General features: G+C 40.7%; 1 protein-coding gene across 3 annotated transcripts; it reads right to left on the reverse strand.

Annotated features, from left to right (window-relative positions):
- Positions 1–492: 492 nt before the first annotated feature.
- KLHL8 (kelch-like family member 8) lies at positions 493–14,542 on the reverse strand. 3 transcript variants are annotated; one of them, XM_009572501.1, is made up of 9 exons: positions 14,223–14,542; positions 10,178–10,726; positions 7,455–7,641; positions 6,614–6,757; positions 5,296–5,407; positions 3,021–3,189; positions 2,268–2,427; positions 1,057–1,258; positions 493–616 (listed from the first exon to the last, which is right to left on the reverse strand). In XM_009572501.1, the coding sequence occupies exons 1-9, from the start codon at positions 14,430–14,432 to the stop codon at positions 493–495; spliced, it is 1,857 nt and encodes a 618-aa protein (XP_009570796.1). In that variant the 5' UTR covers positions 14,433–14,542. The 3 variants fall into 3 exon arrangements, with proteins under 3 accessions (XP_009570796.1, XP_009570797.1, XP_009570798.1); XM_009572502.1 differs by having other exon boundaries at positions 10,178–10,498; positions 14,223–14,432; XM_009572503.1 differs by lacking the exon at positions 10,178–10,726 and having other exon boundaries at positions 14,223–14,432.
- Positions 14,543–23,075: the final 8,533 nt, after the last annotated feature.

Here is a 23,075-nt window from a genome sequence, read left to right on the forward strand (position 1 = left end):
AAAACTTGAGACACTTTGTGTTACAAAGCTCTTGTACAATTAGGAAACGTTTAAGACTACATTCCTGAAAATAAGTTATATTAAATGGCACTCAAGTCCTCCAGAGAACATGTAGCAGGGCTGTTGGGTAAGGCTCAACAGTACTAACTGCTGCTCTCTCTCCTCACCCAATGCCTGGTTCACAGTTCAATAATGAGTCCCTGCAACAGCTGCCTCAAATTATTCTGAAATTACAGCTTCTCAAAAATGGGATGATTGCAGCTCTTGGCAGGATTTCTCCTGTGAGTCACTTTTATTCCATGTTTTCACAGGCTTTTCTGTATCACTATTGATAGAAAGCCGCCAAAAGCTTTACAGTTGCAGAAGATAACATTTTCACAAAGAAAATATATTGGTTTTATTTCTTAACCTACCATACAAAACACGGTGTTTAAAAGCTCTGCAGTGCCTCCCTACTATCATTTCTCTGGAATTCGGAGGAGGCAGCAGAGCTCACATGCAGTCAACAACGTTGCTGGATCCTTGGCCCACGTCCCGGATCTGGCTGCTGAGACAGGAGCACACAGCCACGCCTGCCCCTGCCCTGCAGTGTGACACAGAGCCGACGAGTTCCCACCTAAAGAAGATGGCAGAGGAAAAAAAAAAAGTAAGTTCCTGTCCTTTCTGAGCAACTTGAAAGTATTTCTTTTCTGTGTCTGAAATTCTATTATACAGCCTAGCTGTTTACTCTGCACAAAAATACACCCCGCTAGTTTATTCTTATTATTTCTCTGGTAAATTTAATGCAAAATCAGATTGAAACAACCAGAGGAATGTAGATTCTTATTGAATGAAGGGAAGAGGACAAGGGATGGAGAGGAGGAGGAGGTGCTTAAATATTTACAAGAACAACCTAGTGGCATAAGCAGCACTCATGCATTGCTAGTCATGGATATTACTCAATTCCTCCCAGGAAACAACAGCTAGACTTCTGCTGCACACTATTTCTATTATGTTGTGTTTTCATATAGGCAGATTTCATTGTCTTATTAAGCCAAATAAAAAATTCTGAATTACCTATTTACTATGGGATCAAACGCTTCCACTGTATTCAGGTACGCGTTGCCATTATGACCTCCAACTGCAAAAATTTTACCCATCAGTGTCGCTATGCCGACGCCACCCCTCGGAGTTGTAAGCTCTGCTACATATTCCCATTTGTTATTGCGTGGGTCAAACCGCTCCACTGAGCTCAGTGGAGAGTTGTCATCAAAGCCACCTGCAAAGAATCATCACATTATCAGTTTTTAGCCACTTCTAGTGCTAGTGATATCCAGGACTGGTATTATCAGGCTATTCTCAGCATTCAGTGGGCTAGTGTCCAGCTCTATTTCTTTACGTGGATTTTACAAGCTCCTAAAAATTAATCTAACAGCTCTCCCTCCTGTCACCGTACAAGCACCACCAAGAGTGACAGTCGTCTTCTACTCATGTTGCAAGGAGAAGTATTTCTATTATTTTTCTCCTTGAATTAATCTTACACATAGTTATAATGAAACAATGTCTAATTTGGAATAGAAAAAAATTAAGACCAGTAAAAGGATTGTCCTAATATTATTTTGGTAAGCAAAACACACTCTTGCAGTGTTTTCAAATTATACAGCACTGCTGAATACTTGAGTAGGAAAAAAAAAATCTATTAAGACTTCAATGATGCATTCCCCTTGCTGGGGCAGCTGTCAGAGGAGCATTTTACTTGAAAATTTTGTAATCACTTATGATAATACTCAAGGTAGAGCTCTGCAGCTATCGCTATGGCATACCTACCTGGCATCTTCCTCCCTCAGGAACGCAGGTAAATGCAAGGTAGAGCAGAACAAGACAGGTCTAGGACAACAAGCTGTGGAATAAGTGTAATCACTGTGCAAAAAAACTACTGTTGTCTACACTCAAAATAAAACTAGAGTGCTTTAAAAGTGTGTAAACTTAAGAATCATTTTCCTAAAAAGAAACTCAAGATTAGTGAGTCTCGAGAGGATTTTCTATATAGACATATTGTCGTGAACAGTATAGTCCTCCTGAAACATGGGTTAGGAACTGCTTTTTATTTCCTCGCTAACATACCTTCGTTTAAGCATGCCCTGGTTGTGCTTGCTTTCTTCTCCTGCCCAAGAACACAAAGTACAGGTCAGGTCTATCTGTTCCCCAGTTCCTGTAGCAACAACAGCCTCTTCCAAATGCCAGTACTTGGTAGAAACAGCACTACAAAATGCCACATCCCTACTCACCGACAACGTACAAGCAGCCGTGGAGCTCGCTGACACCATTGCCAGCTCTTCGCTGACCCATCTCTTTCACTTCTATCCACTTATCCAAATGGGGATCATATTTCTCCACACTGGAAAGAGATGCTACACCATCATTGCCACCCACAGCGTAAACATGGTTCTGCAAAACAGTTGTATAGAGAAAGGTTATTTGTAATGTATTATGTATTTACTCAGCTTTTCATAAGCAATGTTAAAATTATAGGAAAACATGGTATATCTATACAGTCCTAATTATTTACTTTTATTTAAGAATTCCAACAATAACTTAATTATCTAACAACTTGTAAACACTATCTTCCAATTAAAGAAGTGAAAAAGTTACGTAGTGTTGCAGATATTTTGCAGAATACACATGGCAACAGGGGGATTAAAGTGCAGATGCATTCAGTATCTTTAAACGTAGTAACCATGACAAACAAGAGTCTTCTGAATGAGACATGAAGCATTAGCCTGATATTGTTAGAATGGTCCTGGTACTTGCTCCCAGTACCTCAAATACTGTTGAAACAGGGAGCACATTTCAATTTGATATGAGTATTATCCTAAATATCCTCACCTTTTGCACAGTTCCATAGGATTTTCATTACTGGAGGTGCTCAGACACACCAGCTGCATTTTGTTTAAAATCTTGTGTTTTGCCTTGTAAAAGCAGATTTGAAAAGCAGGTCAGTTCCTGAGCTGGCCCCGACTTGGGAGGAAACAATCACTTACCACAAGGGCTACGGAGCCAACTCCTCCCCTGGGAGTGTTCATTGGGGCGACTGCACTCCATCGATCAGAATCAATGTCATATCTTTCCACATCACTGAAGCAAGTGTTGTCATCTAAACCTCCTATTGCATAAATGGGGCCACCAAGGGAGGCAAGAGCAATTCCTCTCCTAAGAAAACCATAGGATCAATACCTCAGTGCAAATCTTTAAGGAAAGGGAATGGGAAAGACACACCAAGGGCAATGTTACCTGACTGGCACCTGTTTCAAACTATGGGAAAAAAGTAATGAAAATTTAAAAAGTGAAGTTTATAATAAATAATGACCAATAACTGTGGCTGGCCCTCTGCACACCTGTGTCAGTCTTGCAGCTTTATCCTGAAAGTCTTCTGTATGCTTACAGCCTCCCATTAGAGGGGCTCTATTATCTTAACTTCACCTCAGCTTTCCCAGGCACCTGTATGTTATTGTGTGATCCATGAACAGGACTGTTTCAGCTAGAATATTTTTAGACTGCAAAAAGACAAAGCTCCTGCTTAAAAAATTTCAAAAAAAAAAAAAAAAAAAAAACAAAAAAACGTGGGGGGCATGGAATACTGTTTTGACTGAATGTCACCTAAGGCCCAAGTCCTCTACTTACATGCTTGGATATATGAGATTGTCTTAGTCATTTGATTTCTCTATCTCGGTACTGAATTTTACACCTCCTATCTTGTTTTATTGAATCCGATGGAGAACCAAAACCTGCTGGTTTTAACTTTGTTCGTATAGCTGCTGCTACAATTTGGGAATGATTTTTTGGGGGGTGATAGTAATACATATTAAAAGGCAAACCTGTGCTAGATATTAGATGACTGAACTCTAGCAAGTTTTAATTGCAACTTCCTCCATTCTGTTATTTTCTATTAAGTCTGTGTTAAAATAGTTGTCAGATTTTTTTCTACTGAAGCTACCAATATGAGAGTACAATCAGTACTATAAAATGAAAAGTATGGTCTAGAATGTAAGCATTAAGTTTCTGCTTTAACTACCATACAGGTGATTTACCATTTCACTGAGAACATTCTTGTCTCATTACACAGAGGGCAGGTTCAGAGATACCTAGGCAGGAGCAAGGGAGGCACAATGTTTCTATAGAACAAACATTGTGGCAATATCCTGGGTTTACCTTAAATTGCCTTAGCAGATAATGTAGACACCATCAATGGTGGCAGTTTTTTCTCAACTAAGTATTCCGACAGCACTTTGTGAATAGGAGTGAGGCGTAGCCAAGGCACAGCAGCCCTTTCATTTACCAAGGCACTGAGTAAGAAATATCACAGATATCTTGGGCTGATGTTTGCCAAGAATACGCGCTGGCGTGGTGGCAGGAGGGAGGAAGAGGAGCAAGAAGCCACTTCTAGGAGTCTGGGTCTTCTACTTTGATTAGATCACAGCTACAAATAGCTTTAGGACTTAGCCATGCTCCGAATTTTACTCCTACTTGTACATGACGCTTTTAGAAAAAACAAATAACAAAATAGAATGTAGAATTAAGGAGGTTGATTTAAATTACAGCAGAAACAAAAAATTACAGATTTGTGAGTCCAGTAGCTCCTTAAAAGAATCTTAAATGTCAAAAGGCAAGAAAAATCCTCAATCTGCCTTTCAGTGGTTTAGTGCTTCCAGCCTTTTGTGGCAAAAAAATAGGCAGCTATTGGTTTCCTGGGCATGAAGTATTTCACTGCATGTTTTGCTGGCAGTTATCTTGCTCAGTCTTAAAAAAAGCAAGAAACCCACAGAAGCAGTTAATCGGTTTCAAGTTCTTTACAAGGCATAGCAGAAAGGCCCTAGATATCAGAATGTAAGCACAGCTGGAGTAGAAGAGCTCTCTGTTCCAGAAGCCAGCCCCCCCAAAAAAGAAAAAAAGAAAAGGATAATAGAACAACAAAAGAAAGCCAAAGCGTGAACATAACCAATGTTACCAGCCAGGGCCTCTCCCTAGAGAGAGGGATTATGCAGTTTTGCACTGAAATACTTACACTGTGTTACGCACAACTTTGTGTTTGTGCAAATATGTGATGTATGAAAGTATGTGATGCAGATTTGTGTTTGCTTTACAGCTAGTAAATAAAGGTCTTTGATAGCACAACGCCCCAAAATAGAAAAAAAAAAAATTCCTAGAAATAGCGTAGTTTGGAAACCCAAATAAAGGCAGAACATACATGATGTTTTTCAGCATCAGCAAGAAATGATGTATCACAGACTAGGACTTAAATTTTGGATTTAAGTGTACCTCTTCGTGTTCATTGATGCCTTCATCATCCACTTGTTTGTGAGAGGATCAAATACTTCCATGCTTCCTAAGTGTTCATTTCCATCATGTCCACCTACTGCGTAGACTTTACCTGAAACACATACACATCTTTCGATACAGAGATTGCTTGGCAACATTTCAGTTTTCACTTATCCCTGCCTATAAGGAGACAAAAAGCTCAAACAAAGGTTAAAGTTTTCAAATGTTTTCAATATCAGAATTTTAATAAGGACAGACTTTATATTTTTATATGCTGTACTCAACCAGAGATCTGTTCTAACGTGGACATTTATAGAAAGCTTGAGATACATATACAAAAAATCTTCCCATAACTTGAGTACTGCAGGTCAGATCAGTTTTGGACATTTGTATCAGTCTCTATCAGTCTTTTTTCTATGGGGAAAAAAAGATCTCTGTTCTGCTGCAGCAACACCGGGGCTACCATGTACAAGGAAAAATTGCATCATTGGTGCTAAGGTGCTCTGCACTGCTTGGACCTGGTTTCAGAAGAGAGAGACCCAAAAATAAAGGTAGGTCTGCTCTTGGAAGAGTTATGGTCTTAGCGACTTGCCTGTACGGATTTAAGTATGAAGGGAGCTAGTATGAGTAATAGCAAATTCTGGGTGACTCTGCTGTGTAAGGTCATTTCTTTATAAATGGATTAAAAAAAATTAAATCACCTATTAAGGCAAGAGGCTATATACAGTTCATAGAATCATAGAATGGTTTGGGTTGGACGGGACCTTTAAAGGTCATCTAGTCCAACCCCACTGCAATGAGCAGGGACATTTTCAACTAGATCAGGTTGCTCAGAGCCCCGTCCAACCTGACCTTGAATGTTTCCAGGGATGGGGTCTCTACAACCTCTCTGGGCAACCTGCTCCAGTGTTTCACCACCCTCATCGTAAAAAATTTCTTCGTTACATCTCGTCTAAATCTACCCTCTTTTAGTTTAAAACCATTACGCCTTGTCCTATTGCAACAGGCCCTACTAAAAAGTCTGTCCTCTTTCTTATAAGCCGCCTTTAAGTATTGAAAAGCCGCAATAAGGTCTTTCTGGAGCCTTCTTCAGGCTGAACAACCCCAACTCCCTCAGTTCGCAGTAATGTCTTTTCAGTAAGCATGCTCTCAGATTGTTTCAGAATCAAAAACCCCTTCATGGGGAAGCTTTACTAAATTGAAGAATACCCAACAGTTAAGCCATTGCAAGACAGATTTATTTAGTAAAAGTACCAATTCCAGCAAAAGGAGAAAAGTAGTGCCTTTTGAATGGCGTTGCTTGAATAGGGTTACTGACCTCCCACAGAGATAACCCCCACATGCCTTCTCCTGCTGTTCATTTCAGGGCCGAAGAACCAGTTGTTCTTACTGATAGAGTAACATTCAATGCTGCGAAATGGGTCACCCGATCCACCTCTACCACCGACACAGAACAGCACACCTGAAGAAGACAAAACCAGTTTCCAGAAAACTAGCAGGAAGATGGGGGTTAAAGTTGTATAGCAGAGTGAACTGAAAATTACGTAGCTCGGGAGAAGCTACGGGAGAAGTCGTATTTCACATCAAGGGGCACAGTCATCGCCCTGCATAATAGGATGCTGGATTTTGGCCTTTGCTTGGCATGCTGCTATGGCAGTTAACTGTCTATGCTCTTGCAAGAACAATGCATATTTTAAATATGCTTTCTATGATTTTGCTTAGGGAGATAAACAGATTGTTTTTTAAATATAGCAATGTAAAAATTGGGATTTGCAGTCTAATATTCATCACTCACTTTTGGTGTAGGTTAGCCAAAGAGTTTAAAAGTTAGCTCAACCTTCTTGCTCCAAAAGATGTGTCCACTGTTTTCAATATAGCTTTGAGCATACTGCCTGGTCATAACGTACTTAACAGTTCTAGCTTTAGTATAGATAGGGTTGGTCAGGATAAATAAATAATGCTTTAGAGAAAGAAAATGACTGCTAAAATTCTGCTAGGAGAACGCAGCACATTACCTAATTACTAGAGGTACACAATGGCTTTCCCAATTTTGCATTGTCATTAACAACCATTTATATCAAGCTATCTAACCCTGCACAGATGTGCCGCCTTTTCTCCACACCACTCCCTACTGGATAATCAGACACACATTTAATTACCAGCAGTCTGCTTCCTTGGTGTTGTGCGAATGGAGTACTCAAAGTCTGGCACTGCCCTGCTGCTCAGGTGAAGGTGGTAGTTTCTTGCTTCATCCAGCAAATCCCTACATTTTAGATTCTGCTTGACAATCTCTTCCTTTGCCACAACACCCATAAGGAAACAAATGGGCAAGAGAGGCAGCCGTACCTGACAGAAATGAACACAGTTGGAGTAACTGGCTAAACTGACTGAGTCTCACCATTTACAGTGATGCACGCATAACAGACGGCAGCTTCTGAGCCAGCTGCCAGCCCCACGCTCTTCACTAAAAAGAGCGGCTGTCATTTTTTTTTTTTCCAGAATAACAGCGATATGAACAGTTCCTTTTAGTGACAAATGTTTGCTACAACCATTTGCATTTAAGCAGCAGTGGAGAACTGTCCCTTGGCCCAGGCTCAGCGGAGGAAGGAGAAGTGCCACTGCCTGTACTGCAACTGCACCTGCCCGGTGTGATGCAGGCAGCATCTGTCACTTTATGGGGATAGCCTGTGTCGGGTTAGTCTGCTGTGGGTGTGAATTTTCAGCTCATTGCTATGCGAGCATAAGAGGGCTTTTGCTAGAATTATTCATTTTCTTTGGGTGGCAAGTCAAAAAAGAAACACTGTCAGCATGAACGAAGTGTCTATTGAGGTATTGCTAGTGCAGTAACACCTTTCTCTAGTGTGGACTTGACAGACTACAGGATTAGATTAAATTTAAAAAAAAAAAAAAAAAAAAAGGTTGAGAGCTAATTGTTTCTTTTTTCAAATCCTTCCTGTGGTTCCCCAGAAGACAGCTGGTGACCAGGCTGAGGAATGGAAGGCTCTTTCTGGGTGAAGCTACAGGCAGTCACTGCCCAGAGCAATCTCTGAAATAAGGTCAGCCTCTCCAAGACTGCCTTGAAATGTTCTCCTCTCCACAGTCATTTATTTCAGCAAACCTTTCATTTGTCCTTGTGAGAGAAACAGTGAGGAATATGAAGTACAATCAGGCGCAAAGATAGGACAGGTGTTAGCAGGGGGAACTGAAGTAAACCACCATCTGACTTCCTAAGGTTTGCAGCCAACGCTGTCAAGCAGCTCCCAGTTAGCTCAGCAGCAGTGGTGAAGAAGTCCAGTATCTCCGGTGCTTCTCAGAGCAGCAGGACGGTGCTGGTACATGGCTGACAAGTGTCCCTGTCTTCAAGCAAGCAAGTATCTCTACCAGCTTTTCCTTACCCACTTGCTTTCAGTCCCACTTCTTCCTTTACTTTGGCCTGCTTATTTTAGGCTCATTAAAAGCACCACCATAGCCCTGCTAATAGATTCATGAGGTTAGTGATGCAGTAAGAACTCAAGGCTGACAAATTCAGAACCTCATTGTAACACCAAAACCCATAAGCCTGATGTGGATAATAACTGTCAAGAAGCCCGGTCATGTTTTCTGCTAGCAATAATGTCCAAATCAACTGATGGCTCCATATACTCTGGCAAATAACCCATATTTACAGGAAGGGGTTTACTTTTTCATTGCTTCGTTCTAGACTCTGGTTTCCATAAATAGAATAAAGCTGTTAATCTCATCTGCTAGCAGAACTGGGCAATAAAAAGATCAATCTATTTTTTTTTTTTAAATTTCAAAGTATATTGCCTGTAAATTTAATTATAGTGTACTAAAGATTTTCTTTTGTTGTACCAAAAACCTCATGCTAGTCTAGATGAAACTGAAAGTTTTTGGAAGACAGTTAATAAACAGTTGTGATCTTTTACTAGGAAATGTGAAAAATGATGCATGAAGACAATGACAGCAGCATGTTAGTGGACCTCTCATTACTCACATGATGCCAATATTAGCAATTCTGCCAAATGCAAAATATTCAAGTTGGAGTTCAGTGACAACTGAAACAGCACAGTTGATCCTACCTGCTAAGATACGTAGGGCATTTTGCAGTGCATGGCATGTACCCCCCTCCTCCCCAGCACAGGTTCTCCATACCTGTCTTAAATACTGTATTTTAAACTCCCATAACCAGCACACATGGAGTTTGAATAACTGAAGTACTCAATGCTTTGACAGGAGGAGGTCCAATGGGTGTTTAAATAAGTTCAGCTGAGTGACCTTTTGATACCTGTATGTGTTTCTTTCAGAAGCAGTGGACTCGCATCAAGTCTAGACGATTAAACTGCAAACTCCTTTCGGATCCTACAGGTAACCAGTAGTGCTAGTCTATGGAGCATTAAAGGGTCTAGCGTATGTTTCCTAGCCTGCTCGTAGGGCTAACACATCTTGGTCTTTTGTTAATTAAATATATGGAACATTCCACAAGTAACACGACTTGATGTGACACATCTCTGTTACGGTTTACTTTCCTCACCATGTAAAAAACCTCCTCAACAACTTTGCTCTCCTTTCTTAAGTACAAATACTTACCGGCAAGGGAAGTGAGCGTTTCAAGCTGTAGTAGTAGTATCAAACCAAGTGAAGTGATGGCTTTATGTTCTCCACTGTGCGTAAATCTAAGAAGTTTCTGCTCTAACACACAAGCAGCTTTTTGTTGGCTCCCCAGCCACGAGCATAAGTGAGTACTCTTCTCTCTACAGAAACTGGAGGATATGACTTCTTCCTGATAGTCAAGAGATCTAACCTACTTCCACTGTCAGCTCACAACTAATTATACAACTAAACCAGTGACAAGACAGGCACCCGGCACCTCGGTCTGTCCTACCTGTGCAAGTATTTCATCCAGCCACGCAGCATGATGCTGTGGATTGGCTAGCAGCCACTTGATAGCAGCATTGTAAACTTGCTTTTCATTTTCAATATTCAGGTCACTGGAGGACAAGAGTTTATGGAGGTGCTGTGGTGACACACTCACAAAGTCTTCACACTCTACCACTTCTGTAAAATGTTCACAGGCATACTGATCAGCCATGTCCATCAAGTCAATGCGGTTGTGACTCTCTGCAAATGCCCTGACTGCCAGGCAGTTGGAGGGATGGAAGTGCAGCTTCATGTATTCACAGCACGCCTTTGCTACCAGTTCCACCTGAAGAATGCAAGCAGCGTACAAGAGAGGCTGGACGTTATCCACCGTCAGAGTAAGCCGGGAGGAGTACACAAACTTCACTAGGTCTTCTATGGCATCGCCATCGAAGTCCCTGATCTCGATCAACGTCTGCTTGGCTTCAGCCATTTCCGAAAGAAACATGGCTCTGAAGTAAGGTATAACACAAGCTAGCACTAGTTTGTGGCAGGAGATAAGCTTTGAACCAACCTGAAGGGAAAAAAAAAAAAAAAACCACACCCCAATCTTTTACTGGAATGTCAGTTTCAGCTATGAAAGGACAGATAGTTAAGCTGAAATAAGAATTCTGAACTCAACATGCATTGAGCTACTGTATTTTGTTCAAACAAATTAACTTCATTTGCTCTGTACTTCTGACATTAGATCAATGTATCCCAAGCAGATCTGAGTTGTAACTTGGTCGCCAGAGTAGGGCAAGGCCATAACACAAGGAAGCAATAGCACTGATGCACTGAACTTGCTTTTCTTTAAGAGCCGTGTCCTATTTTTTTGAAAGAAACATCCTTAGGAACCTTCTAGATGCATCTTGGAGACAGGAGGAGACTGCTAGGCACTTGTTTTATGTGTATTCAGAGACTTTAATGGGGGGGCAGGAAATTGTAAAGTGGTATCTTTAGACTACTTAATTTAAACCTCTGGACTTTTACGACTGTTGAGGAATTGATAATGCTGTTTATAGAAGCAAATTCATGTAAAACCACAGTAATAACAGCTATTACAGGGATTATTAAAAGTTACCAGTCCAAGATTTTTTAGAAGCTGTTTAGCCACAAAAGATAGAGTATTCCCCATAAAGACAAAGTATTTTTCAAAATTCTGATCAGAAAGCGCAAAATAAACTTCACTTACAAAATTCTAGAATTCAATTACATTAAAAGAGAATGTAAATATTGAAGGTAAATGAACAATCCACTACTTATTTGTGTTACAGGAGTGCTTTCTTACAGCCCTTGTCATTCTGCAGTCTGCACTAACTTAAAGGGATGGCCAAGTTAAGCAACCAGTTTACCTGACAGACTTGAATTACATGTTCATTTTCAGATGAAGGTGCTACAGTGAACTGTCTTGCAATTTTAAAAAAAAAGGATATTAAATTAAAAAGGATAATTTGGAGTTTTTTCTAGCTCTGATTCAATACACAATTACTCTACCCTTTTTAAAAGTGTATATTATCAACACAAGTGTAACCTGCCTGGTGAGCAGTAAGTTGAGTACAGAAAGCAAACATCCATGAAAGAGTACGCAGATTAAAAGAGAGGAAAAGATGGATGGTTCGATGTGAATTAATTAGATCACTCCAGAAGGAACAATTCATAGACCTACCAAATGAACAAAAAAAACAAATCAATGGGAGAAATGCAGATGGTATGCACCTGCCACTCTCTGCCTTCTAACAGGGAGCTGTTCCTGTGACAGTAGCAGTACTGTAGGTAAATTCCAGATTTTAACTCTTTGGAGCAAGAGGAAGTCTCCCTGTGTGCTCCCACAGTTTCACTGTTACAGTGTCAGCACTCCAACTAATTATAGTACTGATGCAAAAAGATGCTACCAGCTGGTCTGCTATATCAGGGAAAGCTCCCAGGGCATTCTCACCTTCAGATATTTTTATTCTGCTCATCATCCCACTCTCTAATTAGATCTTTCTTTTGAATTAAGTGGCTTCGCTATTTTACCCAAATCCGCTTAATTTTAAATATCTAGCATGTTCTTGGTATTTTGAAATCAGAGTTCCCCTCCAGTTTTTAACTATCATAAGAGCCAGCAGTTAAATCAATAATTGGTCTGACAACAACAATGCCAGAATTGCTCACTATCAGCGGTCATACACAAAAGCAGAAAGTTCAGTAGAGAAGTAATTATTCTTAAAACATGAGAAATGCCTGAGCACTACAGAAAGAAAAATCAAGCCCTCCAGAAAATTCTAGTTCAAGATATAGTTACCAGTTACTTGAAAATCACTGATTTAGGAAGCCTTACGGTAAGGTGTACATAAGTTACTCCAACCTCCATAGATTATATTCTCTACTTGAGGACTGGAAGCCAAGTCATGCAATCTAATAGTCTTAAGTTACCAAAGCAGCTCCACACAAATAATACAAATGAATGCTAATAGAAGCCTAACTTAGGGAAAGTTAAACTGCAGCCACAGTAAAATGTATTTTCCAAGCCATGTTTCCCTAGCAGGAGTATACATTTAACTATGTTTATAAAATAAGACTTTCTGCCTTTTTTGCAAGGGTGGGTGGGTAGAAAGGGAGAAAGGCAAGGATGAGGTCAAGAAAAGGGAAGAGGAGGGTTGTTAAGAGTTCTGACATAAAACTTCTTCCCCAAAACGCCTTTTAAAATGGCAGATGTAAAAAGACGCGATGATGAGCTCTCAGGCAAGTTCTGTTTCAGGGCTCTCATGCTGTCCAGAGCAGCTTCAGTATTGTCGTTCAGTGTCCTATGAGCATTAACTCAACTGTTATGAGCCACTGGACCTATTCGCTGCTGCATCTAGTGCCTGCTCAGTGTCTGGTGACAGGCAATTTAATATCTGCTGTGAAGCAGAACAGAAAAATGTTCTTGCTTATTCTACTCCTGTTGTCCACTGGGGTGGAAGGGAGAGAAATCCTCTTCCTCTCGGACGTTTCCATTGTCTCCCAAGCGTTTTAGAGAGATGAGATGCCTACCGGGGGGGAGGCACCAGGGACACACATCTGTCAAAGATTTTCCCTGTTAATATCTAATACAAAAAAGCACAGGCAATTTCTCCTAAAGGCATCTGTCATTTGTTCTTGGTATAGGAGCTATGCTTCATTTCTTTTTCTTAAATAGCTATCTTGCACTACTAAGATGTCTAGCTAAGCAATACTTAGTATTTGTACATGCTGGCAACCTCTGTTACAGATGCTAGATAGAAATTTATTGAGAGCTCATCATCGGGTCTTTTTACATCTGCCATTTTAAAAGGTGTTTTGGGGAAGAAGTTTTATGTCAGAACTCTTAACAACCCTCCTCTTCCCTTTTCTTGACCTCATCCTCGCCTCTCTCCCTTTCTACCCACCCTTGCAAAAAAGGCAGAAAGTCTTATTTTATAAACATAGTTAAATGTATACTCCTGCTAGGGAAACATGGCTTGGAAAATACATTTTACTGTGGCTGCAGTTTAACTTTCCCTAAGTTAGGCTTGTATTAGCAAGAATCGTAGAACTGGCTTCCTCCTCCTCCTTTACTCTTTGATCAGCTGAAGAACATAATTGTCTGGTTTGTTTTTTTTTTTTCTTTGAGAATGCTGGAAGTTATATTTTTTCCAGAAATCCTGTTTGCCAGGAAAGATCTAGCAGAGCAACACAGAATGCAAAAATAGAGATAAAATTGGGGATGAAAGTGTGTGAGAACAAAGAGGCTACAAGGAACTGAAATTGCACATTAATATACTGATCAACTGTGGGAACTTGCTTAAAAGGCAAGTTGGGTTAGGTCAAAGTAATGTACTTCCTCTCTCAGACTGTCAGTATCTTAAGTATTTACGTTTCAGTTGTAAACTTCCTAAATAAGAAAAAAACCACAAGCATATCTAGAGATGCCTCAGATCCAACAGGTGGCTTCCATAGCCCTGCCCAAATTCACAGCCACCTCCAGCACACTTATTCGTAGCTTAATCTTCAGACTGTTAAATGCAATGGATGTGTGACAATATCACCTTCAGTGTAACATCACAGAGCTCTCCAGCTTCAAAGAAGTGAAGAAGAGAGCTGTGAAAATCCTTCCAAGCCTCATTTGCTTCAAATACAAAGATGTCATCTTCACCGTCTCTGTTGGAAGACCTAGTTTGCTGCTGCTGTTGCTGCCACCTTTTTCCCTTTATCAGATGTTGTTTTGCCTGCTCTGGGACCATAGATTCTGAAGCCATTGGCTGTTTCTTCTTTCACTGCGTGAATCTTCAAAAACTCCTGCCAAGAGAAAATCCAGCCCATCAGGAGTCAAGTCCTAAAATGCAGTTAAATTCTGTTCATCTTCCTGTTAAAAAAAAAACACAAAAAAAAGCAGATGAGACATTAGGTACTGCTAATACCTAACACACTTTGATTACATGTTATAAACACTACCTATAATCTTACTTGGGGAAGATGGGAGGAGAAGGGGGGAAAAAAGACCCACAGTCAAGAATCCCATGTAGGTGCCTTTAGGAAAAGCCAGTGTTTGTGAACTTGTTGCCCACGCTTCTTGAAAAAGACATGAAAAAGAAAAGGCAAGGATGTATCTTCCAACATTCCTGATCTCACTGCTGTGGATGGCAGAGGAACAGAAGGGATGAGGCACACAGACAGCTGTGCTTCTTTGGTCCCTAAATAGCATCTCTCATCACTGCTGCCACAGACAGACTATTGATCTGACCCCGATGGGTATTTTGTACATACTTATTACTCGGCTTTCCTAGGTCACTTCAAAACCTAAAGCAATCCTTAAGTGTTTTGTGCATTCATGCAAATGTAAGCAAAATATAAAAAGCTTCGACAGAACTAGAGAACAAGAATTTACACTTACAGAAAAATCTTGGAATGAAAATTATTTCCGTTTATCTAGCAACCTTATTAATCCAACAGATTGATATTTAAAGCATGACAATGAGTGTTACGCAAAAGTTTGCTCCTGCTTGCTAGCTTTTCGTTTAGACTGTTTACCCAGCTTAGCTGAAAATATTTAAGGTGTATAAGATTTATACAACTCGGTGTAAATGAATCTTAGCTATCCTGACATCACAGCTTTTCCAGGGCTGAAAGACAAATCAGTGATACCACAGACAATGGGGAGAAGACTTTTTCTGCTTCTGTCACTCAAATATTTTACTCTTCCTGCTGCTCTGAGCTTCAGTTAGGTTAAGCTTGAAGTCCACCTTTTTATTTGCAAAAAAAAGTTAAGCAGTAGGGGAAGAGCAAATTTTTCTTCCAGTTCAGTAGCGTATTTTAAGTTTCAGCTCTGTGTGTCTAAAAGCCATGAAAGCCAACTCAGTGAGATTTAGGCTGCGCATCCACATGCCTTGCGGAAGATTATGAAGTCCACAAGAAAAAATCAAATGAGTTACTGAATCAGCTTACAAGCAAGAGATCTGTTAGATTTTGGCAAGGGAAGCAAATGGATTTGTAAGGTTTTAAGACAAAGTCTCTGGAGAGCATATTTAGTAGCGTCTTACACTGGCTAGCTTTGGTTTTCATGTTTTCTGGTTAATTTATTATGCATTCCTTCTTCATTCTGTGCTAAGAGTTGATGATTGCTGTAGTTCAGTGATTTCTGCTCATGGACTCTGGTTTTGGAAGAAGCGGACTGACTGAAGTAACAAAAAATTCTTCTACAATAAAAATGTAAGTCACATGTCTGGGAGCAGAACTGATTTCCTTCTGGGATATTTTGAAAGTGTCCATGCCTCTTACTGAATTTACAACTCCTCATGCATCAGCACCAGAGAAAGAGCAGGAAGTGACTTGAGGCAATCATGCTTATTTCTGCTGTAGGTCACAGGGTTGTTGCCAGCCATGTCCTGTGTGGTGACAAGGGTGTTAGCTGTACTGGGCCAGGCAGATTAAAGCAAGATCAAACATGCCTAGAATATTCACTAACGGCACTGTAAGCAAGGTAAGTATTCTTCCTTTAAAAGATACCTAAGAGAAAGATCTTACTTCTTCAAAAACCACAAACTAGCTCAAAGATATTACGGATCACCGGATACTTATATAGTTTATAGCAAGGAATACCTTTTTCTGCTGAAAACTTAACTTCTATTATGCCAGATTTGACAAATTACTAAAATCTTTTTCTAGTTCATTAGGGGGAAAAATCTTGATATTTTGGTTCTCCTCTTTTAACTTCAAACGCACCACCTTTGCTTTGTTTAACATGCCCTTCGAAGAAGTCACTATTACTATTGAGATATGAAGCTAACAGAGAGCTTCAGAGGCAACCTACTGAAGTTACAAAAGTGAACATAGACAAGCAAGAGGAAAAAAGAGAAGTTGAAATGCTGTACAAGGGTTTTGAAAAGCATCATATATTATTCATTCAGAGATAAGATACAGCCTACACTTCTAGGGAACTCTTGCCTATTTTGGTCCTTAACTGACACTCTCACTTCACCGCTCTCTAGCTACTCACAGCTAACAGTATTTTTACAGCTGAGTAGAAACGCTGCTTTCAGAGAGAACTGCCACTGACTACTAAATGATAGTTCACAGCTTCCAAGTCGTAAGGTTTTTCCATCTGGCATACATGCTACATTTATCCTTATGCTTTATCTGCAACTGCACACATACTTTCCAAAACTGTTCTGTGTCTCACTGTAAAAGAGGCCAGTAGTGTACGTTTTACCTATTCTGGGTATGCCATTGTAAACACCAACACAAAACCCATGAGTCTTAAGATAAATCAGTGCTGTTGGGGTGACTTTTTTTATGTTTTTAATAAACTGAGCAATAACACAAAAGCCAAACATAACTGATTTTAAGCAATGCTTTTTACCCGTATCTGACACTTACATCAAATGAAGCTCTTGGAGATGCTCTGAGCTCTCACCTGTAAGAAAAGAAGTTGAGTGTGTATTTGGATTTATATATTTAGTACATACATACTAAGTACACACTTGATATTGCAGGGGAAGAAACTAGAAATCACTCCAGAGGAGACCAAGGCCATTACTCAGGCACATAGCCGTAGATAGGAGAATCAAATGTACGAGGGAGCTCCCAGTATGGCAATATCAAGTAAGTGTATGGGAACATGAGAGCAAGTCAGTTACTGCTCCTCAGGTAAAAAGAAGTTTCTGCGACATGTTAAAAATTAACGTGTTTAATATAACCTTAAGGAAATATTCAGACAGCAATAGTCTGACATGCTTCAGTTTCATTTTGATGAGACTTTGTAACAGATAATAGTATCTTAGATAAGATTTTTATTCTTCCCCCAAGTCACCAATTCAGGAGCATCTTGTTTCTGTGATACATCTCAATCATCCAAATCTTTTTAGCTAGCTATCCACAAATCCTCCACTTGTCTTAATTACAGCATCTCACAGTTTGAGTCTTCAAACAAATCATCATCTACTATGGAAAGCCCCAGCCATAGCCATTGAGACAGCTGTAAAGCTAACTTTGAAGGAGGGCCAGGTCACTGTATATATCCAGTTGGCTATTAATTGTATCTGGCTTGAGAAATAGCACTGTTATGAATTATATCTCTATTTGAAAAATCGAGGGATTTTCACAATCAGAGGTTTAAAGTAAGTCAAGAACCACTACCATACTTAACTTCTGTAAAGAGCCAGTCTTATCAACACGGTGCACTACTAGAGTTAAACACAAAGAGAAGTAATATTACAGATGTAAAACACAATATTAAGATAATTATTGAAGTGTGTGATACAATCTATCACGACCCAGACAGAAGGAGAGAACAGATCTTTCATTTGCAGAAAATACTGGTTTGGGCTGATCTGCATGCTTAGCTATAGACCTTTACTGTTCTCAGATTTTAAACGGAACAGAAATGAGTTTTAGTAGCACTTGAATCACGGTGCTAAACTCTGGAAAACTGAAGGTCACGCAGAAGTCATGAAAGTCAGTATATTTCAACTCCAGACCTACTCCTCCTTCCAGCTTGGAGTGGAATGGTAAATAGTTTTGTCATTGCACAGCCTTAAAGGGATAGCATAGGAAAAGAGCAAGAAGTTAAAGTTGCATTTTCACATCTTTAATTATATAGAAGTTCACTAGTTTAAGAACCAGTAAGTGACCATCACAGAAAGTAACTGACTCTAAGGAAACTAAGGGAAGTGCCTCATTCATAACATCATCTGTTATTCCCTGTAGACAGCTGCTCGACACTTTCCATGAAGGAGTAACTGAATGAAAAAACCAAACCACATATTGTTTATAGCTCACCATTGTTTGCTGAGAGCAGGTCGGCAATTTTCTTGTTCAAGATAAATATTTAGAAATATTGATGATGTTTGCTGTTCCCAGAGTGCAGCTGTTCCAGACCCCAGAGTTGGTGTTCTGGTCCTCAGTGCTGGTCCTCAGGCAAGGGTCCGAGGATCCCCTCCTAGCTACTCCTCACTATCAAACTTAGAAAAGCAAGCAGGGATGGGAGGTCAGAGCACAAGCACATTATCTTTTATCTACTGCAATTCAGATAACAGTAACATTCTAAAGTGAAACAATTTTGACTCAGACATTCTAGCTAAATCTGAAACTGAATTAAGTGTAAAATGCTTCAAGTCACATAGAGTACTTATGTTCAGTAGAGGTAAAACACCTCAAATAATTTTGAAGCAAAAAGAAATGGAAGACATTAGACAGTGGCAGGACATGAATGAACATCACTCTGTTTTCCCTGTCATGAAATTAAACCCCAGGAATCCTGGCCAACAAGCCAACCTAGATGTTGAAGTACATGGCCTCCTCCCCCATCAAGTACTTTGGGAGACAGTGCCCCAAGAAGAGAGGATCGTCCTCATTCTTCCACTGACACAAGGGAGGAAGACATTCCAGTGATACAAAACAGAAACAAAACCAAGATTCCCACTATAACCTCAACTAGGCAGTGTTCAGATGAGAGGTATTATACCTGTAAATCCAATGCTCTTTATGAGCAGTGGTACTGAAGTTGCAAAAAAGAAGGCAGAAGTCCAGGAGAAATCAAGATACAGGTGAAGTCTCACCAACTATCTTGTATGTAATTTTGGTTACCCACCCACAAGACGAACAAAAATCACATCATGATCTGTGCAGAGAAGGGCAGTTAGCATCACTCAGAAAACGAAAGGGCCCTTTAATTGAAGGTGACGAGAAATTTGCCTTCTGCAAATGCAAAGTTTGTAGCCCTATGAGCAGGGAGGTTTTGGAAGTGACTTGAGTACGAACAGACTGCATGCATATAAATATATACAAGTTTGTACGTGTAGCTGTGTAAAACTAACTTGGCTAATACAGAGCACAATGAGTCTCTGCAGGTAATTATATGCTGGTCCTGCTGACCACAGGATTAGATGAACATATGCAATGACAAGATCTTCTCCAGTTTAATCTAGCTAACAGAACAAGTCTAGCTGTTGTCCTGTGTTGTACTAGAAAACTTGAACATTTGAAAAGAGGGCAGCTGGCAGAGCTAAGGAAGAGACAGAGGGAGAGAAGTGGGAAGGGCAGGAGGCAGCTGCAGTGCAAACTGCAGTCAAGCAGCAGCTTTGGCAGGGACTGCACAAGACGCTGTTCGCTGTTCAGTCTGGTTACAGCTGCATCATGAAGAAGGAACATGGGGGGGAAAAAGGATAGACAAAATGGTGTAGAAAAACCTCAGTGCTCTCCCCTTCTCCATTCACCAATTTCATCAAAGGAGTTATGGAAACCTCATGCAAAACTGCTCAGATGCCCATGCTAATTGGGTCAAATCAGACAAGGTTGGAAAATATGGGAAAGTTCGTTACACACTGTATTACAAGTCTAAGCCTACTGTACTTTTCAGCAGAAAGTTAATTTAACAGAAAAAAAATAAATCAGAAACCACACATCTAACTGGTTTAGCTTGTTTAAAACCACCGGGCTTCCTTTTGTAGAAATTCATAAAAAATTTTTCTAGACAACACTAATATAAAATTTCTAGATCCTTTCAGTATTTCAAAGGTTCTTTGTAGCAAAAACTGAGATGTGTTATTGTTTTGTGTTACTTGTCACACAGGTAGTTCAGAAAACAGTGAAATGGGTACAGTTGGCACCATCTTTCATCTGCTTCTATAACCAAAACCCCATCAGTGCTGTAGACACACAAACAGTGAATGAGGACTGCTCTTTCTTGGAAAAATGCAACAGAAAAAGGAAAGAAAAAGTGTTTTGTAGAGCATGAAAAGCATAGTCAGATAAAATCTCATTTTGGAGATAGTTCTGCCCTTACTCCTGCTTTGAGACAGCTTCTTCCCTGCTTCCTTTGATCCAATACAGGAATATGCTCGACAAAGTTCTACTGAGGTTTAATCCCAGTTTCCATCGAACCTCAGAAAGGCCAACTCTCTTCTGGGCTTTATGGGATGACAGGCTGACAATTTTGTTCAACTTTGCATAATCAAAACCAACCAAACAACCTAATATGCCATGATTTACTTACACTTGATTTACTTTTGCTTAAGAACAACCACCAAAACCCATCAGAAGCCCCAGAACAGCGAAGAAGGACTCTGCTTTGCAGATGCTGGTGTACTTAAGTTATTTATTTATGCAAGGTAACCTTGGGAATATCCAAAAAGTAGAACACAAAAGAAAAAACACTGCAAATCAGTGCAATTTTTGGGAGCATAGTGAAGTGTTGATAGATATGTAATAAAAATTTTAATTAGTACTTTACATTCATAAGAACACAGAACAGGCCCTTACCAAGGAGAGGCACTATTGTCTTCTCTGATGGACCTGATTAAAAATAACAGTACTTTAATGGTCTCCACAGCAGTGTTTAGTCCAGCCCTTCCTGGGAAGTGTTAACGGAGAGCAAAATAATTTCTAAGTAATTTGCCAGCTACCCTTTATCCTGGACATGTAAATCAAATGCATGGTACCCACCAGAGCATTCCAGAGCTGTAGCCAAATGCCGTTTCCCATACACCCACCAGCCCCATCCTCTCAGGCCTCTCTGCCATTGCCAACCATCATCATACTCTGTCATCTAGAGTTACACTGCAGCCTGATGTTACACTCACAAGTCAAACGGCTCAAACTATAAAGCAATATCATCTTCCTTTTGTCCCAGAGCTGTAAGGCTCCTTCAAAATCTGTTTGAAATCAGGAGGGGGCAGAGTTAGTACAAGATAAAAGGCTTCACAACCCAAGAGGCTACAACTATTGATACAGGAAATTATTACAAAATCTGTTTGGTGAAGCCTGCTGAGGAAGAACTAAGACACTGGCTAACATGGTACTATGTTGTCTTGCATCAAATTACTGGCAGTAATTGCACAATGATCGTCTCCTCTTGTGACCACACTGATTAAACTTGCTTTTACAAATAAATGGACAACTAGAAAACTGGATGCCAGGCTACTGACATCTCACTAACAATTTACAAAATAAACCAGGTCATGAGTATGCTGCTCATCACATGCGGCACAGAAACTACAGGTACAATCTTGGCATGTTACAGAGTGGACACACTTCTTACGTAGCACGAGAGTTCACAGAGAGACTATAGGGGAATCAGGCCAAACCCTCAGACCCACTTGCTTAAAGAAGGTGGCTGAGCCTTTTGCAGCTTAACCTCCATTACAAGCAAAGCCATGTGACACACCTGTTGTGGTTTTAGCTTGTTAACATTCGCTGAGCTATTTTACCTGCTGTGATACTTTTCTGTGTCACACGTGTGAATTGTTTCTTGATTATATTTCCAGAAGCCTTTGCAACAGGCACAGAAAGCAAGGTATCTCTGAGTTTTATAGCTTTTACTACTGCAGAATACATAGGAATGACTAGGCAAAGGAGGAAATGCAGATCTATGAACTAGGAGGCCTTATTTGGTTTGTGAACTACCTCCACATCCCTTATGGATAAGAGCTTGATTAACTGATACTTCCCAGGAGCCAGTAAGCAATTGGCTTGAGTGGAGATGGGAAGATGGAACCCATCAAAGCAGGAAGGAAACTCAAGCAGGCAATATAAAGAGCTGGTGGAGTTGTAACATCTGAAATTCTCATTTATTTGAGAATGAAGAAGAGGTTAGGAACTCCTGAGGCTCTCCCCAATAGTAACAGGTAATTTCTTGCTCTTTTTTAACACAAGAAATATTTGATTTGAGGTAACTGAAGTGGCTTTACTTGTTATCTGTTACAAGATGTCAATAGTAAGCTGACCAGGGCACTAGTTTCTTCGGTTGTGGTCTCTATGGTAGTGAATTACATGCAGTATCTTGAAATGTGTGGATTCCCAGATCAGTTTGTGTGGTTTTGTCTCTGTGCTTGAATTGTATGGCAACTAAGAGCTCTGTGAGTGCAGGACTCCGTGGGTGCCTCCCAAAGAATAAGCCCTCTGATGCTGATGAGAGGCTGGCCCAGGCAGCATGCCACCCTTGCGTGCTCTTGCAAGGGGCATAATCTAGCCCTGGATGATTTGCACCAATTCTAGGTTAATTTACAAGAAATCCACGCTCGGCTCGGGTCTCTGAAGCCGCTCGTGGCAATAACCATTTGCAATGAAAGGGAGCCGGGCCCGTTACCGTCCCCCCGCCCCGCGGCCGAAGGAGCGCCTCACAGGAGCGGGTCCTACCCGCCGGCTGGCGGCGCGTTGTGAGTCGGGCAGGGGTGTTTCAAGGGTAAGAACAGACGCGGGGGGCTGCAAGGAGAAGGAAAAAACATCCCGACCGACCACGCCAAAGCGAGCAGGACGGCCCCCCCGTTACACCTGAGGGGAGGAGGGTGAGTTACATAAAGGCAGGGGCAACCCACCATGGCGGCAGCGGACCCTGACCGAGGACGACCGCGGTACGACGGCGAGGGGCGGCAGCAGGAGCGCGGCCGCGGGGGAAGGGCCCAGGA

This window comes from Fulmarus glacialis, unplaced genomic scaffold (genome assembly GCF_000690835.1).
Source record: "Fulmarus glacialis isolate BGI_N327 unplaced genomic scaffold, ASM69083v1 scaffold15822, whole genome shotgun sequence".
Classification (NCBI taxonomy): Eukaryota; Metazoa; Chordata; class Aves; order Procellariiformes; family Procellariidae; genus Fulmarus; species Fulmarus glacialis.

Coding starts and splice junctions, on each gene's coding strand:
- KLHL8 (XM_009572501.1), bottom strand. CDS start 14,432: ATGGCTTCAGAATCTATGGTCCCAGAGCAGGCAAAACAACATCTGATA. Junction 6,758..7,454: donor ACCAAGGAAGCAGACTGCTG/GTAATTAAATGT, acceptor TGTCTTCTTCAG/GTGTGCTGTTCTGTGTCGGT. Junction 3,190..5,295: donor GCATCAATGAACACGAAGAG/GTACACTTAAAT, acceptor TGGTTTTCTTAG/GAGAGGAATTGCTCTTGCCT.